At 35.7% G+C, this 18,703-nt stretch overlaps 3 protein-coding genes across 3 annotated transcripts; all 3 read left to right on the top strand.

The window, feature by feature from the left end:
* Nucleotides 1–1,444: 1,444 nt before the first annotated feature.
* LOC129801092 (multidrug resistance protein homolog 49-like) lies at nucleotides 1,445–5,764 on the top strand. The gene is made up of 6 exons (XM_055845852.1): nucleotides 1,445–1,510; nucleotides 1,570–2,850; nucleotides 2,906–4,443; nucleotides 4,505–4,670; nucleotides 4,954–5,358; nucleotides 5,418–5,764. Exons 1-6 carry the CDS (start codon nucleotides 1,445–1,447, stop codon nucleotides 5,757–5,759), a joined length of 3,798 nt encoding a protein of 1,265 aa, XP_055701827.1. The 3' UTR covers nucleotides 5,760–5,764.
* A 4,161-nt stretch (nucleotides 5,765–9,925) lies between these two features.
* On the top strand, nucleotides 9,926–13,450 carry LOC129801091 (multidrug resistance protein homolog 65-like). The gene is made up of 7 exons (XM_055845851.1): nucleotides 9,926–10,214; nucleotides 10,443–10,762; nucleotides 10,818–11,967; nucleotides 12,043–12,355; nucleotides 12,413–12,578; nucleotides 12,645–13,049; nucleotides 13,109–13,450. The coding sequence occupies exons 1-7, from the start codon at nucleotides 9,926–9,928 to the stop codon at nucleotides 13,448–13,450; spliced, it is 2,985 nt and encodes a 994-aa protein (XP_055701826.1).
* A 1,173-nt stretch (nucleotides 13,451–14,623) lies between these two features.
* On the top strand, nucleotides 14,624–18,284 carry LOC129801090 (multidrug resistance protein homolog 49-like). Its single transcript, XM_055845850.1, has 5 exons — nucleotides 14,624–15,589; nucleotides 15,645–17,182; nucleotides 17,241–17,406; nucleotides 17,473–17,877; nucleotides 17,937–18,284. The coding sequence occupies exons 1-5, from the start codon at nucleotides 14,624–14,626 to the stop codon at nucleotides 18,282–18,284; spliced, it is 3,423 nt and encodes a 1,140-aa protein (XP_055701825.1).
* Nucleotides 18,285–18,703: the final 419 nt, after the last annotated feature.

The raw sequence follows: 18,703 nt of genomic DNA, 5'->3' as shown, positions 1-18,703 counted from the left end.
ATCTTTGAAAGTGGGACACTTTTGAAATTGAGATTATTGTTCTATGTTCAATTGGAAGTGAGCCATATAATAATGTAATTTAGTTTCTTTATCTGTTTGTGCAGCTAAATTTTATCACGATAAAGCTCGATTTTATTGAAAAATAGGTGAAATTTCTCAATTTCAAAGGTACCCCACTTTCAAAGGTGCCCCACTTCCCCCTACCAGTCTTTGGGATCAGTAGGGGAGACTGGGGCAAAACTTGTCAAAACGAATATTTAATTCTTTCACGAGCTCTGAGAAAACTTAAAAGTTTTATAATGAGCATATTCTTATAGGAAATTTACTGCTCTACAACATTGCAGAAGACTATTTTCCTCTATTTCGAAAGAAATGTGATTTTCGAATACAGTAGAGTCTCTCAAATCTGAATCTCTTAAATTCGAACGCCGTTTGAATTCAAAATGTCAATTGTGAGGTTATGTTAAAAAGTTCGTATTCTGGATGAATGAAAATCATATTTATGTGCTTCTTCCTGAATGTTTACATACATTATGATAGTATAAAATGAAAAGGAAGTACGTTACCACTAAGACTTGGGGGAAAGTATGGGAATTTGATTCAAAGTACAATTTAATCTCACATAATTTTCGTTAGTTTTGAAAAAATCGTCCGAATTTGGGAGGTGAGAAATGTCAAAAATACCCCCCGATCGTTCGAATTTAGGAGACTACTGTAATTTTCAAAAAGTCGATTTTGTAGAGATTCTCAAAATTGCTTGGGCAAATTTTGTCAGTCTTCGGATAATTTGGAACGTTTTACTCTCGCAAACGTTAAAAATATCAAATAGACATGTTTTTATAGGATATTTATTCCTCTACAACTTTGTCAAAGATAATTTGTCTCTATCTTAACGAAAAATGTGCTTAAATTGTATTGATCAGTATTGATATTTTCTGTAAACCAAATATTCGAAAAATAGGGCTCGAAAATTTAATTATTTTTTATTTTACACAATCCTTTCTCGAATCCCTTGAAACTTTGTAAGTTTAAGAAGGTTCATGAAGCCTATCTATAATAAAAATTTCAAGCCTCATTCTCTTTTATTTTAGAAAATAGTGAATATTGAAATTTTCGTTTTGACAAATTTTGCCTCATTCTCCCTTATTCAGAACTTCTAAAATGTGTGAAAGCCTGGCCATCATCTTTAGGTAATTACTGTCTGTATGTAAATTCTTAATTATTTAAATTAATATTATTTTACAGTGTTAGATTATTAGACTATCAAATTTCCTTGTGACACTCATAACCTAAATCTATAAATTTTTTAAAGAGTTAACTCGTAAAATAGTTACTTGGGAGAGTATTTAAGTTTAGGCAACTAAAATAATAAAGTCAGTCACAAGTAAAATTTGGAAGCTTCCGAAGTTTAGAAACTAATTTTAAATTTTGTACCTTATTTAAAATGAAGAAATTAATAGTGAATTACATAACTGAATTCTCCAAGTCTTTCTGGGGTGTTTCCGATTTAGTGAGTGATTGAACAACAACGTTGTTTGCGGTTTAAACATATTTTTGTGTATATTTCAGTTTCGATTCGCAACATTGACTGAAAGATACGTCATTGTGGTAATGTTTCTTATGCTAACTGTTGCCGCTTTTTGTTTGCCATGTTCGACTGTAATTTATGCTGAAATTACGGGCATGATTGTGGATAGAATGACCACTAATACTACAAAAACAATCGTTTACACCCTTGGACTTTTCGGCGGAGGAAGGCTACTTGAAAATTCTACTACTGAAGAAAGAGCCTTGGCCATTAGTGAAGATATTTGGTCAGGATTTTGGCTGACTTTATTACTAGTCGCACTTATGACAGTTATAATATGTTCTGTTATCTATGGAATGAATTTCATAGCAATGAAGCATACTATGAGGATTAGAAGAATTTTTCTAAAATCTATTCTGAGTCAGGATATGACTTGGTTCGATTCGAATCATAATTTGGATTTTGCCACTAAAATCACAAGCAATCTGGACTTGATAAAGGATGCTATTGGAGAGAAATTGGTAACAGTAGTTTATTTCTTTTCTGATTTTTTCTTTGAAATGCTTCTTGCAATATTATTTGGATGGGAACTAACACTTGTAGTGGCTTCAGTGTACACTATTTGGATGACTAGTATTACTATCATCCTTGGAAAGCAGGAAATTCGTCTTACAGAAAGGGAAGCAGAGAGTTACTCGGTTGCTGGATCAATTGCTGAAGAAGTCTTCAATTCTATTCGGACTGTTGTGGCTTTTGGTGGGGAAGATAAAGAATGTAAAAGATACCAAGAAAGTCTTAGATTGGCAGAAGAATCGGGTATAAGGAAGAATTTCTATTCTGGCCTTCAAAGCGGTTTTATGTGGTTTCTCGTTTTTGGTGGTTTTGGATTTTCTTTTTTCTACGGGATACACTTAATGATCCGAGACCGTGAATTATCGGAAGATATAAATACATATAATGCAGCCAGCTTAGTGATTATTGTCCTTTGTACAATGAATGCATCACAATTTCTATCACTCAGTGTCCCAAGCTTAGAGACAATAATAACAGCCAAGGGAGTCTCAAAACAAATCTATAATATTATAGACCAAAAATCAAGAATTGATCCATTCAGTAAGGATGGAATGACTTTTAACGATCTAAAAGGAAATATTGAATTTCGAAATGTACATTTTCAATATCCCTCGAGAAATGAAGTAAAAGTTCTCAAAAATATAAATTTTCAAATCAAGAATGGTCAAACAATAGCTTTAGTTGGTAGTTCAGGATCTGGGAAATCAACATGCCTTCAACTTCTTCAAAGACTTTACGATCCAACAGAGGTAAGAAATATAATCATAAGACCAAAGTAGTTTTACAAAATTCAATACATTTCAGGGAGAAGTCGTCATCGATGGAGTGGATATCAAGAAAATCAATACTGCCTTTTTACGATCTCAAATCGGAGTTGTTGGTCAGGAACCAGTGCTCTTCTCAGGAACAATTGCAGAGAATATTCGATTCGGGAATCCAAAAGCCACTCAGGATGAAATAATTAATTCAGCGAAGATAGCAAATATTCACAGTTTTATTGAAAAATTGCCACACGGATACGAGACTTTGTTGGGAGAGAACGGAGCACAGTTGTCAGGCGGCCAGAAACAGAGGATTGCTATTGCAAGGGCTATTGTTAGGAATCCTAGAATCCTGCTCTTGGACGAAGCCACTTCGGCCCTTGATAATGAATCTGAGAGAATAGTTCAAAAAGCATTAGACAAAGCTTCCGAGGGTCGAACCACGTTGATCGTCTCCCATCGACTTTCAAGCATTCAAAATGCAAACTACATTATCGTGTTTAACCAAGGAGAAATCGTTGAGACAGGATCTCATGAAGAACTAATCCAACAGAAAGGACACTACTTTAAACTAAGAATGGCCGGAAAGGATTCCGTAAATTCCGATTCATGTTCCAGTTCAGTAGAAGACACCGACCAACCTGAAAGTGAAAGAAAGACTAACCAAAGCGATGAAGTAGATGAATATTTCTCCAATGATGATCCAGATAAAGAGCATTTAAAAATAGAAGAAGCAAACAATCATATGATAAAAATATTTAAAATGAGTTTAATGGACTGGAAACTACTTGCAATAGGATGCTTCTGTTCATTGATCGTGGGAGCATCATTCCCAGTTAATGGTTTACTTTTTGGTTATTTCTTCGAAGTTTTTCAAACCGAAGAATTGGATGTAATGCGAAGCATAGCTCTATCTAACTTACTAAGATGTATTGCACTAGCTTTCTCAGCAGGAATTGCAGCACTTGCTTTAACATACAGTTTTGGAAAGGCTGGTATTCATTTGACCACTAAACTGAGGGTAATGTATTTAGAGAAAGCTCTTCAACAGGAAATCAGATGGTACGACGATCCTGGCAATTCCGTTGGAGCTCTATCAGCCAGACTCTCAAAAGATTGTGCAAATGTTCAAGGAGCCACTGGAATCCGTATTTCAGCAATTCTTCAGGCCATTACTTCAATTGTTATCGGGGGTGCTATTGGATTGCTAATATTTTGGAAATATGCCTTGATCATTCTCGTTATGGTTCCTTTACTTTTTTCCGTAGCAGCTTTCGATTCTCAGTATTCAAAATCGAGTGCTGTGAAAGAGAAAAGAGCTATGGAGAACGTTTCACGGATTGCTGTAGAAGCCATATCTAATATCCGAACTGTGGCAAGTTTAGGCCTGGAGAAACACGTTCTTGAGAGATTTGATCAGGAACTTGAAATAGCTGAAAAAGAAGCACTGAAAAGTACTAGACTTCGAGGACTGGCTTACAGTTTAAATCTTACTATGAATATTCTGGTATTTGTAGCGCCTCTTTTATATGCCGGACCTTTAATATCAAGTGGAGAAATTGACTTTACTAAAGTCGTTATGTGAGTGCTTTTTCAGAAGAGGTTCCAATCGAAATGTTAAATGATTTTATATTTATTAAAGGGTTACCGAAGCGATAATAAATGGGTCATGGATGGTTGGATTTGCATTAGCAAGTGCTCCTAATGTGAACTTGGCTATTACATCAGCTCGAAATATCATGTCATTCCTCAGGAGTCAACCGAAACTCAACCGACTAGAATACCGAAATGCCGAAGAAAACGACCAAGTTTGTTAAACATATCTTTCTAGGGTGGCGACATTACTTCTGGCCTGTCTTTACTTATGGCCATGTCGCAATTTTTGTCAGAAAATGATTCCGAAAATCGAAAAAATGTGATTTGCTATTAAAACACATCAAATATTTTTAATTTTGAGGTTTTCCGAAATCATTTTATGACATTGTAAAGTTTTTTTGCGGGGAGGCCATAAGTAAAGACAGTGGCCACAAGTAATGACGCCACCCTATGTATTCCTTTTTATTTATTTTAATTCCCTTTTGTTCTTTCAAGCTTACTTCGAGTAATGTCGATTACGAAAACATTAGGTTCAGTTATCCAACTCGATCTCAGACAGAGGTTTTGAAAGGACTTAGTCTACAAGTTCCAGAAGGGAAAACCATAGCCTTGGTTGGGCCTTCGGGATGTGGAAAGTCAACATGTATCCAACTCCTTCTCAGATTCTATGATCCGGATCAGGGAGAGGTCAAGCTTGATGGAGTATCGACAGTAGATTTCTCAATTCGAAATCTTAGATCGCATCTTGGCCTTGTTTCTCAGGAACCTGTTCTTTTCGATCGAACTATTGCTGAGAACATCGCTTACGGGGATAACTCGAGGGTGGTATCAATGGAAGAGATCATCGAAGCAGCGAAAGAGGCTCAAATTCATTCGGAATTCATCACGAAACTTCCTTTGGTTAGTCTTGATTATTAATGATTTTAGTTAAATCTGTTATGGTACCTTTAATTATTCAGGGCTACGATACACCTTTGGGTTCAAGAGGAACTCAGTTATCAGGTGGACAGAAGCAGAGGATTGCCATTGCTAGAGCCCTCATTCGGAATCCAAAAGTACTTCTACTTGATGAGGCTACTTCAGCCTTGGACGCAGAGAGTGAAAAGACGGTCCAGAACGCTCTGGAAAGAGCAAGTGAGAATCGTACTTGCATCGTAATTGCACACAGACTCTCCACTATCCGGAATGCTGATCTGATTTGCGTTATCGATAAAGGGCAAATCGCCGAAATGGGAACTCACAATGATCTCATGTCTTTGAATGGAATTTATTCTAAAATGTACCAGTCGTCTTTACAATGAATAACTTTGGAAGTTGCTTTAGCGAGGGTAAGGTAAGTGTGCCAAATTTCGGCATAGTTGCATGCAAGCGCCAAGGTCTCAAGTTTTAAATGCTATATTATTAATACAAATTGAATATTTATATTACTTCTTCTTAAGGAGTGTTGCTTAGAACCTTGTAGACAGTTTATCGTCTTAATTTACTTTAAAATCATCCTCAATACATTTTAAAATAAATAAAAGTGTTGACATAGCTTTGGTACCCTATTTCGGCCACCGTCATTCTCATAGTTCTTTGCCCTTCGGGAATTCTTCAAATGTCTCTTTCACGTCATCTTGTTTGTGGAGGCTACATTTTTTGTTATTCTTTTGCACTGTATAATCTCTAGAGTATGTAAAACCAAAAATTCATGGAAATTCGAGGAACAAAAAATGTGGCCGGAATTGCAATCTGGCCGGAATTTGGCACACTTACCCTATACTTTTTCCATTTTTGTTGAGTGTTAATGTGAAATATAATGGAATGAAAAAGTACTTTTCTTAATTTATTTATATATTGTCGTACTAATTTGATCATTTAACTATACTTACACAATGTGTCTTTAAATTTAAAAGCACAAAAGTCTAGAAATTTCATTTTTTTAAGTTAATTTTAGAAAGAAATACATAAAAACTTGAAACAACTATGTATTTACGAATAAACTAGCAAAGTTGGAACAATGTAAAGGATGAGCCGTTTACATTATTCAAATCGTTATTAATATCGCGCTGATTGGGTAATCAGTCTCCAAGATCGCGATGATTGCTCAATCAGTCACTAAGATCATGCTGATCGCGCGATTATTGCTCGTGACTTGTGATCGCGCAGATTTCGAGATCAGTCTCCAGGATCGCGCTGTGGATTTCCAGGATCACTTTGATCGGCACCCAAAGTGAACCGTGAATGGCGGACCTGCTTACCCCCCGTATAGAGCCCACATTAGTCGATCAGAAGCAGGACTGTTTCTCTTATCGCTACAAAATGAACGTCAGAAAAGATATTCCTTCATAGTGAACATAAATTCTTTACTATCATTCAAGTTGATTCCAAGGGGGAGATATTATATGGTCGGAAGTGGTGTACACCTGAAAATGAAGTGCTTGGAAGTGTTAGGAAGTGAGAGTGCCCGAAAATAAAGTCTTCTCTGGCTAATTTCGAATTTTGCAGACTATACGCTAACGCTACTTTTAGCTCAGATTTTTAATTCAAGTGGCTGTAGGGTAACGTGTGGTATTTCTGTACAAGGTGCTTTTCGGGACATAATAATTTAGGACACATCAAAAATCCTTTAAATATTTTTTTCTAATTATTTTTAAGTTCTATATGAAATATTAAGCTCTTTACATATCAGATAAATATAAAATTTCTGAAAACCTTCAGTGTGGTCTATTTTGCAGATATCAACACAAACAGTGCTTAGTTTTTTTCGATTTAAGTCACTTTAAAAGTGAAATTTAAACAAAATTTTTATGAAAGAGTGAAGTTTAGAACTTCTATTTAAAGGTAAGTAATCAGACTCGGTGAAATTTATTTGCATAATAGCGACTTTTTTCTGTCCCGAAATACCCAACTGTCCCGAAATGCACCACTCTTACTTCTTTCCATTTTTTACTATTTTGTATGAAAAATGATGCATTTTTCAACAATTTTCGATAAAAATCTTATTCTGGATAGCATAAGGAACATAAATATTTGTATCAACAAAGAAAAAAATTATTTGAGAAGTCGTTAAGCTGTTTGAAACTTGAAAGTGCTAAAAAGTGTCCCGAAATACCACACGTTACCCTATAATTTGAAAAAGTTTTTTGACATTTTCCAAGTTCGGTTATGATAATGAAATAACTGGGAAATCTATACAGATATTGTAATGAGACTACTACCACGCTGGGCAACGGGCTTGAAACCTTCGGAGTCTGGAAGATGTATAGGGAAGCATGAAAGAGCTTGTTTTGGTGTTACCGGCCTTTAGGACAGGTTCGAAGTACACCCTGGCCTATGACCAGTCCAGGTTAAACGGGCAGACCGGGATGGGTTCTCTAATGGTCGCCGCCTTTAAAAGCCAATATTGAGAAAGGAATTGGCTGGGTTGTCGGTTTTGATGAGATAGTAGATACTAAATTAATGCTCGTATTGATGATAAAAACATTGAGAATTCCCATCTTTTGATAGTTGTGATATATGCTGGTCCGAACTGATAATGACGAAAAAGAGTTGTTTAACGGCTCGATTGGTCGATGCCTAACTGAAAAAAACCCTTCCGCCAATCTAGCGGACCGGTTAAATGTAACGATGTCAAGGTTAGAATGCTTAGCTAGAGCCTCTTATATCGAAAGATAGATGTGTGATCTCTAAATGACGAACAATAAGCAAATTAGTATTGTTTATAGCCCAACGCAATTAGAATTAGACCGTTCAATAAAGCAACAATTTTTTCCAAGAAGTAAATCTAACTCGGCGCAAGAAAGAGTAAAAAAAAACAAATTACAAGATATTTTGCAGTGGTAGCGATTTCCTTCCTGATAATGTTGCGATAAAGAACTTTTCAGGATCGATTTGTGACAGATGTTGTTGAAAAATGATCTAATACAACAACAGCGGAAAAGGTCTTTGAAAAAATTGTGATTAATTCAGTAGATTCAATGCCCTTATTTCTTAATAAAAAACGTACGATTTTGGGCAAAATAAAGGACATAATCTTGCAAGATAAGGCGACAACACTAAATCTTATTGAAATTGCAATGGAAAATTCTCCAGAACCCAGAATATTTTTCAGGTATTGTCCTTTCAAACTATCATTTGCTTCAATACCTATAAAATAATTTGGTACGCAAAAATATGGACTCCTTGAGAGCTGTCTAAAACCAGACAGACTTTTCAACACAGTTTCAATAAATTAGAAACTACAATACAATTTTTAGAAACTCTCTTTTCCAAAAGTACCTAGCTTCACTAGTGTCTTAAAAAATCCATAGAAAGAAATTCTGTTGGTCGTAAAATACAGATAATATTAAAATATCGTTAGTAAGCAAGAATATAAGCAAAATTTCTTCAGAATTTTTTAAATTTGCCTTATTAGACTTTTCATAATATTAAATTAATTACTGCTTCTTAAGTATGAGAAGTGCAAGAAGTGCTGGAAGTATAGCAGCATTTTCAGGAGCCTTCCAAAATGCTGGAAGTGTAAAGGGCTCTTCCATATATATATATATATATATATATATATATATATATATATATATATATATATATATATATATATATTGTGGAAGTGTCTGGAAGTGGTATACACATTTTCACCCTAATATCTCCCCCTTGGTTGATTCAATTTTATGATAGTTCTCTAGAGTGTTCCTTACAAGTTTAATTTAGATTTTTATTACAATTTAAGTGACGAAAAATCTTTTTATTAGTAATTTAGCGTCATTCTTAATGTAATAAAAATTCTTTAATGATAGGTCTGAATAACTAGAATAAGTAGTCAGTATGAAGTGAACCTTAGTGTTAATCTTATGAAGTATCTCATAGTGTCTTTAACAATATTCTAAATTTTGCATTGTCCTCAAAATCAAATAATTAAAATGAGAGATATAATAATCAGTCCCACAACCAAATTCTTTAAGACTCTTTGGAGTATTTCCAATTTAGTGAGTGATTAAAGAACAACATTGTTTGCGGTTTAAACATATTTTTGTGTCAATTTCAGTTTAGATTCGCAACGGAGACTGAAAGATACGTCATTGTGGTAATGCTTCTTATGCTAGCTGTTGCTGCTTTTTGTTTTCCATTTTCTACATTAGTTTTTTCCGAAGTTATGGGCATGATTGTAGACAGAATGACCACTAATACTACAAAAACAATCGTTTACACTCTTGGTCTTTTCGGCGGAGGAAGGCTACTTGAAAATTCTACTACTGAAGAAAGAGCCTTGGCCATTAGTGAAGATATTTGGTCAGGATTTTGGCTGACTTTATTACTAGTCGCACTTATGACAGTTATAATATGTTCTGTTATCTATGGAATGAATTTCATAGCAATGAAGCATACTATGAGGATTAGAAGAATTTTTCTAAAATCTATTCTGAGTCAGGATATGACGTGGTTCGATTTGAATCATAATTTAGATCTTGCCACTAAAATCACAAGCAATATGGACTTGATAAAGGATGCTATCGGAGAGCAATTGGTTACAGCAGTTTATTTCTTCATGGAATTCTTTTCTGCGATAACAATTTCAATGTTAATCGGATGGGAATTAACACTTGTAGTGACTTCAGTGTACACTATTTGGATGGTTAGCCTTACTATCGTCATTGGGAAACAGGAAATTCGTCTTACTGAAAGGGAAGCAGAAAGTTACTCGGTTGCTGGATCAATTGCTGAAGAAGTCTTCAATTCTATTCGGACTGTTGTGGCTTTTGGTGGGGAAGATAAAGAATGTAAAAGATACCAAGAAAGTCTTAGATTGGCAGAAGAATCGGGTATAAGGAAGAATTTCTATTCTGGCCTTCAAAGCGGTTTTATGTGGTTTCTCATTTTTGGTGTTTATGGTTTTTGTTTTTACTACGGGATACACTTAATGATCCGAGACCGTGAATTATCGGAGGAAATTAATACATACAATGCAGGAAGTATTTTAGCAATTCTCTTTTGTATGTTAACGTCAGCACAATTTCTAACTCTTAGTATTCCAAGCTTAGAAACAATAATAACAGCCAAAGGGGTGTCTAAAAAAATCTATAAACTTATTGATATAAAACCAGGGATTGATCCATTCAGTAAGGATGGAATAACTTTTAACGATCTAAAAGGAAATATTGAATTTCGAAATGTACATTTTAAATATCCCTCGAGAAATGAAGTAAAAGTTCTCAAAAATATAAATTTTCAAATTAAGAAAGGTCAAACAATAGCTTTGGTTGGTAGTTCAGGATCTGGGAAATCAACATGCCTTCAACTTCTTCAAAGACTTTACGATCCAACAGAGGTAAGAAATATAATCATAAGACCAAAGTAGTTTTACAAAATTCAATACATTTCAGGGAGAAGTCGTCATCGATGGAGTGGATATCAAGAAAATCAATACTGCCTTTTTACGATCTCAAATCGGAGTTGTTGGTCAGGAACCAGTGCTCTTCTCAGGAACAATTGCAGAGAATATTCGATTCGGGAATCCAAAAGCCACTCAGGATGAAATAATTAATTCAGCGAAGACAGCGAATATTCACAGTTTTATTGAAAAATTGCCACACGGATACGAGACTTTGTTGGGAGAGAACGGAGCCCAGTTGTCAGGCGGCCAGAAACAGAGGATTGCTATTGCAAGGGCTATTGTTAGGAATCCTAGAATCCTGCTCTTGGACGAAGCCACTTCGGCCCTTGATAATGAATCTGAGAGAATAGTTCAAAAAGCATTAGACAAAGCTTCCGAGGGTCGAACCACGTTGATCGTCTCCCATCGACTTTCAAGCATTCAAAATGCAAACTACATTATCGTGTTTAACCAAGGAGAAATCGTTGAGACAGGATCTCATGAAGAACTAATCCAACAGAAAGGACACTACTTTAAACTAAGAATGGCCGGAAAAGATTCCGTAAATTCCGATTCATGTTCCAGTTCAGTAGAAGACACCGATCAACCTGAAAGTGAAAGAAAGACTAACCAAAGCGATGAAGTAGATGAATATTTCTCCAATGATGATCCAGATAAAGAGCAACCAAAAATAGAAGAAGCAAACAATCATATGATAAAAATATTTAAAATGAGTTTGATGGACTGGAAACTACTTGCAATAGGATGCATCTGTTCATTGATCGTGGGAGCATCATTCCCAGTTAATGGTTTACTTTTTGGTTATTACTTTGAAGTATTTCAAACCGAAGAATTGGATGTAATGCGAAGCATAGCTCTATCTAACTTACTAAGATGTATTGCACTAGCTTTCTCAGCAGGAATTGCAGCACTTGCTTTAACATACAGTTTTGGAAAGGCTGGAGTTCATTTGACCACTAAACTGAGGGTAATGTATTTAGAGAAAGCTCTTCAACAAGAAATCAGATGGTACGATGATCCTAACAATTCCGTTGGAGGTCTCTTAGCTAGGCTCTCAAAAGATTGTGCAAATGTTCAAGGAGCCACTGGAATACGTATTTCAGCAATTCTTCAGGCCATTACTTCAATTGTTATCGGGGGTGCTATTGGATTGCTAATATTTTGGAAATATGCCTTGATCATTCTTGTTATGGTTCCTTTACTTTTTTCCGTAGCAGCTTTCGATTCTCAGTATTCAAAATCGGGTGCTGTGAAAGAGAAAAGAGCTATGGAGAACGTTTCACGGATTGCTGTAGAAGCCATATCTAATATCCGAACTGTGGCAAGTTTAGGCCTGCAGAAACACGTTCTTGAGAGATTTGATCAGGAACTTGAAATAGCTGAAAGAGAAGCACTGAAGAGTACTAGACTTCGAGGACTGGCTTATAGTTTGAATCTTACTATGAGTTTTGTAGTATTTACAGTGCCTCTTTTTTATGCCGGACCTTTAATATCGAGTGGAGAAATTGATTTTACGAAAGTCGTTATGTGAGTTTGCTTTAAAAACGTCTTATTCTTAATATTTATGGCTGTAACGCTTCCTAGAGTCATTGAGGCGATATTAAATGGGGCATGGATGGTTGGATTTGCATTAGCAAGTGCTCCTAATGTGAACTTGGCTATTACATCAGCTCAGAATATCATGTCATTCCTCAGCAGTCAACCGAAACTCAACCGACTAGAATACCGAAATGCTGAAGAAAACGACCAAGTTTGTTAAACATATCTTTTTATGTATTCCTTTTTATTTATTTTAATTCCCTTTTGTTCTTTCAAGCTTACTTCGAGTAATGTCGATTACGAAAACATTAGGTTCAGTTATCCAACTCGATCTCAGACAGAAGTTTTAAAAGGACTTAGTCTACAAGTTCCAGAAGGGAAAACCATAGCCTTGGTTGGGCCTTCGGGATGTGGAAAGTCAACTTGTATCCAACTCCTCCTCAGATTCTATGATCCGGATCAAGGAAAAGTCAAGCTTGATGGAGTATCGACAGTAGATTTCTCAATTCGAAATCTTAGATCGCATCTTGGCCTTGTTTCTCAGGAACCTGTTCTTTTCGATCGAACTATTGCTGAGAACATCGCTTACGGGGATAACTCGAGGGTGGTATCAATGGAAGAGATCATCGAAGCAGCAAAAGAGGCTCAAATTCATTCGGAATTTATCACGAAACTTCCTTTGGTAAGTCTTAATTACTAATGATTTTAGTTAAATCTGTTATGATACCTTTAAATATTAAGGGCTACGATACACCTTTGGGTTCAAGAGGAACTCAGTTATCAGGCGGACAGAAGCAGAGGATTGCCATTGCTAGAGCCCTCATTCGGAATCCAAAAGTCCTTCTCCTTGATGAGGCTACTTCAGCCTTGGATGCAGAGAGTGAAAAAACGGTCCAGAACGCTCTGGAAAGAGCAAGTGAGAATCGTACTTGCATTGTAATTGCACACAGACTCTCCACTATCCGGAATGCTGATCTGATTTGTGTTATCGATAAAGGGCAAATCGCCGAAATGGGAACTCACAATGACCTCACGTCTTTGAATGGAATTTATTACAAAATGTACCAGTCGTCATTACGATGAGTAGACTTGAATGAAGTTACTCGAGCACAGAAACATTAAATGTATTATATTATATCTTTTTATGGATTTCTTTTTGCTTGTTAACTTGTATTATATAATAGTACATTGAAGAAAGAAATTAAGCTTTTTAAGGGTTTAATTATAGTAATAATAATTTTCAATGTATTACAAGAAAATTTTAAAACTGTAAAAAAAAATTTGGATTTTGGACGAGGAGAGAGGGGTACCAGTTTGTATCCCGTTCACTTATGGTGGGGTTATTAAGATTGATATCTGAAATCGTTTTACCTTAAGCTCAATAAAACGAAAATTTAGTATATTATATTTCTGTGCGTTCGAACAGTTAAAGGTTTAACATTGAACTAAAATTATGTTCTTCATGTGAAAAGTTTCGATGCATTGTGCTACTTGTAAGATTACTAGAACAAGCCTTTGCTCTGAGCATTAAAAAGTAACTCCACCGTAGTGAACTCAAAACATTATCACTATCATCCAAGTTGATTCAATTAAGATACATTTACAGTGCTTAGATTTATATGATTTTTACGACTCATATAACTGACGAATACCTTTATTAGTAATTTAGTAACATTCTGGATGTAATAAAACGTCTTAAATGCTATTTAAGTCTGAGGAACTAGACTAAGTAGTCAGTTTGAAGTGAATACTAGTCTTAATTTTTTAAAATATCTCACAGTATTTCGTGCTGTCTTTTATACTTAAAATGAAGAAAATAATAGTTAATCGCATAACTGAATTACTCAAGTCTGTTTGGGGCCTTTGGGGCGTTTCTGATTTAGTGAGTGATTAAACAAAATTAATGACTGCAGATTGATTATAGTTTTCATTGGATTTCAGTTTAGGTTCGCAACGCAGACTGAAAGATACGTCATTGTGGTAATGCTTTTTATGCTGATTATTGCTGCTTTTGGTTTTCCGTGTTCGGAAATAGCCTACGGTGAAGTTATGGGCATTACTGTGGATAGAATGACTACTAATACTACAAAAACGATCGTCTACACTCTTGGAATTTTCGGCGGAGGAAGGCTACTTGAAAATTCTACTACTGAAGAAAGAGCCTTGGCCATTAGTGAAGATATTTGGTCAGGATTTTGGCTGACTTTATTACTAGTCGCACTTATGACAGTTATAACATGTTCTGTTATCTACGGGATGAATAACATAGCGATAAACCAGACTATGAGGATTAGAAGACTTTTTCTAAAATCTATTCTGAGTCAGGATATGACTTGGTTCGATTTGAATCATAATTTAGATCTTGCCACTAAAATCACAAGCAATCTGGACTTGATAAAGGATGCTATCGGAGAGAAATTGGTAACAGTAGTTTATTTCTTCGTGGAATTCATCATTTCAGTGGCAATTTCAATGTTAATCGGATGGGAATTAACACTTGTAGTGACTTCAGTGTACACTATTTGGATGGTTAGCCTTACTATCGTCATTGGGAAACAGGAAATTCGTCTTACTGAAAGGGAAGCAGAAAGTTACTCGGTTGCTGGATCAATTGCTGAAGAAGTCTTCAATTCTATTCGGACTGTTGTGGCTTTTGGTGGAGAAGATAAAGAATGTAAAAGATACCAAGAAAGTCTTAGATTGGCAGAAGAATCGGGTATAAGGAAGAATTTCTATTCTGGCCTTCAAAGCGGTTTGATGTGGTTTCTCGTTTTTGGTATTTATGGTTTTTGTTTTTACTACGGGATACACTTAATGATCCGAGACCGTGAATTATCGGAGGACATTAATACATACAATGCAGGAAGTATATTAGTAATTCTCTTTTGCATGTTAACGTCAGCACAATTTCTAACTCTTAGTATTCCAAGCTTAGAAACAATAATAACAGCCAAGGGAGTATCTAAAGAAATCTATAATATTATCGACCAAAAATCAAGAATTGATCCATTCAGTAAGGATGGAATGACTTTTAACGATCTAAAAGGAAATATTGAATTTCGAAATGTACATTTTAAATATCCCTCGAGAAATGAAGTGAAAGTTCTCAAAAATATAAATTTTCAAATTAAGAATGGTCAAACAATAGCTTTAGTTGGTAGTTCAGGATCTGGGAAATCAACATGCCTTCAACTTCTTCAAAGACTTTACGATCCAACAGAGGTAAGAAATATAATCATAAGACCAAAGTAGTTTTACAAAATTCAATACATTTCAGGGAGAAGTCGTTATCGATGGAGTGGATATCAAGAAAATCAATACTGCCTTTTTACGATCTCAAATCGGAGTTGTTGGTCAGGAACCAGTGCTCTTCTCAGGAACAATTACAGAGAATATTCGATTCGGGAATCCAAAAGCCACTCAGGATGAAATAATTAATTCAGCGAAGACAGCGAATATTCACAGTTTTATTGAAAAATTGCCACAAGGATACGAGACTTTGTTGGGAGAGAACGGAGCCCAGTTGTCAGGCGGCCAGAAACAGAGGATTGCTATTGCAAGGGCTATTGTTAGGAATCCTAGAATCCTGCTCTTGGACGAAGCCACTTCAGCCCTTGATAATGAATCTGAGAGAATAGTTCAAAAAGCATTAGACAAAGCTTCCGAGGGTCGAACTACGTTGATCGTCTCCCATCGACTTTCAAGCATTCAAAATGCAAACTACATTGTCGTGTTTAACCAAGGAGAAATCGTTGAGACAGGATCTCATGAAGAACTAATCCAACAGAAAGGAGACTACTATAAACTAAGAATGGCCGGAAAAGATTCCGTAAATTCCGATTCATGTGCCAGTTCAGTAGAAGACACCGATCAACCTGAATGTGAAAGAAAGACTAACCAAAGCGATGAAGTAGATGAATATTTCTCCAATGATGATCCAGATAAAGAGCAACCAAAATTGGAAGAGACAAACAATCATATGATAAAAATATTTAAAATGAGTTTAATGGACTGGAAACTACTTGCAATAGGATGCATCTGTTCATTGATCGTGGGAGCATCATTCCCAGTTAATGGTTTACTTTTTGGTTATTACTTTGAAGTATTTCAAACCGAAGAATTGGATGTAATGCGAAGCATAGCTCTATCTAACTTACTAAAATGTATTGCACTGGCTTTCTCAGCAGGAATTGCAGCACTTGCTTTAACATACAGTTTTGGAAAGGCTGGTATTCATTTGACCACTAAACTGAGGGTAATGTATTTAGAGAAAGCTCTTCAACAGGAAATTAGATGGTACGATGATCCTAGTAATTCCGTTGGAGCTCTCTTAGCTAGGCTCTCAAAAGATTGTGCAAATGTTCAAGGAGCCACTGGAATCCGTATTTCAGCAATTCTTCAGGCCATTACTTCAATCATTGTCGGGGGTGCGATCGGATTTGTAATACTTTGGAAATTAACCTTTATGATTCTGTCTTTAATTCCTATACAAATTGCAATAGCAGCTTTCGATTCTCAGTATTCAAAATCGAGTGCTGTGAAAGAGAAAAAAGCTATGGAGAATGTTTCACGAATCGCTGTAGAAGCCATATCTAATATCCGAACTGTAGCAAGTTTAGGCCTGGAGAAACACGTTCTTGAGAGATTTGATCAGGAACTTAAAATAGCTGAAAAAGAAGCACTGAAGAGTACTAGACTTCGAGGATTGGTTTTCAATTTTAGTCATACTTTAGGTCTCATTGCATTTGTAGCACCTTTAGTGTATGCCGAGCCTTTAATATCGAGTGGAGAAATTGATTACATAAATACATTTATGTAGGTATGACTTTAAAATTGCCTTGAGAAAAGCATTTATTTTTATGTTGTTTTACAGGCTCATTGAGGTTATTATAACTGGAGTATGGTTTGTTGGGTTTGCATTAGCAGGTGCCCTTAATGTGAATTCAGCTATTACATCAGCTCAAAATATCATGTCATTCCTCAGCAGTCAACCGAAACTCAACCGACTAGAATACGGAAATGCTGAAGAAAATGACCAAGTTTGTTAAACATATCTTTTTATGTATTCCTTTTTATTTATTTTAATCCCCTATTGTTCCTTCAAGCTTACTTCGAGTAATGTCGATTACGAAAACATTAGGTTCAGTTATCCAACTCGATCGCAGATAGAAGTTTTAAAAGGACTTAGTCTACAAGTTCCAGAAGGGAAAACCATAGCCTTGGTTGGGCCTTCGGGATGTGGAAAGACAACTTGTATCCAACTCCTTCTCAGATTTTATAACCCGGATCAGGGAGAGGTTAAGCTTGATGGTGTATCGACAGTAGATTTCTCAATTCGAAATCTTAGATCGCATCTTGGCCTTGTTTCTCAGGAACCTGTTCTTTTCGATCGAACTATTGCTGAGAACATCGCTTACGGGGATAACTCGAGGGTGGTATCAATGGAAGAGATCATCGAAGCAGCGAAAGAGGCTCAAATTCATTCGGAATTTATCACGAAACTTCCTTTGGTAAGTCTTAATTACTAATGATTTTAGTTAAATCTGTTATGGTACCTTTAATTATTCAGGGCTACGATACACCTTTGGGTTCAAGAGGAACTCAGTTATCAGGTGGACAGAAGCAGAGGATTGCCATTGCTAGAGCCCTCATTCGGAATCCAAAAGTCCTTCTCCTTGATGAGGCCACTTCAGCCTTGGATGCAGAGAGTGAAAAGACGGTCCAGAACGCTCTGGAAAGAGCAAGTGAGAATCGTACTTGCATCGTAATTGCACACAGACTCTCCACTATCCGGAATGCTGATCTGATTTGTGTTATCGATAAAGGGCAAATCGCCGAAATGGGAACTCACAATGACCTCATGTCTTTGAATGGAATTTATTACAAAATGTATCAATCCTCTGTGATAGTTACTTGACGAACATAACAAATTTCATTTACCATTAATGACTTTATTACTTTTCTTTAATGACTTTCAGTGTCAAAGGTTACAGACCTTAAAAATGTTTATTTTCTATTCAATAGTTTCCAAGCCGGATACGATTAGAAAATTCTGGTTAATCAACTATAAATATCATTCAAAACGCAGCAATTGAACTTTTGCTGAAGATTCTTTTTTCAATGCAATTTCAATAAAGGTTGAAGTTATATTAGTTAAATTAAAATTCATGCACAAAAATAATTCGAGCACTGTACAAATTTTGCTAAGCAGACAATATAAGCAATTATTTTAGTTCTTTCTTACTTTTTAATTGTTCATTAATGTTGCTATGTTGGGCTTTTCCTTCCTAGATGTGTAGAAATTTTTCTAAAATAACTTGTCACAATATTAACACT

This window comes from Phlebotomus papatasi, chromosome 2, assembly GCF_024763615.1.
Source record: "Phlebotomus papatasi isolate M1 chromosome 2, Ppap_2.1, whole genome shotgun sequence".
Lineage (NCBI taxonomy): Eukaryota > Metazoa > Arthropoda > Insecta > Diptera > Psychodidae > Phlebotomus > Phlebotomus papatasi.
The sequence above is the reverse complement of the archived record's forward strand: the minus strand, read 5'-3'. Positions and strand labels throughout refer to the sequence as shown.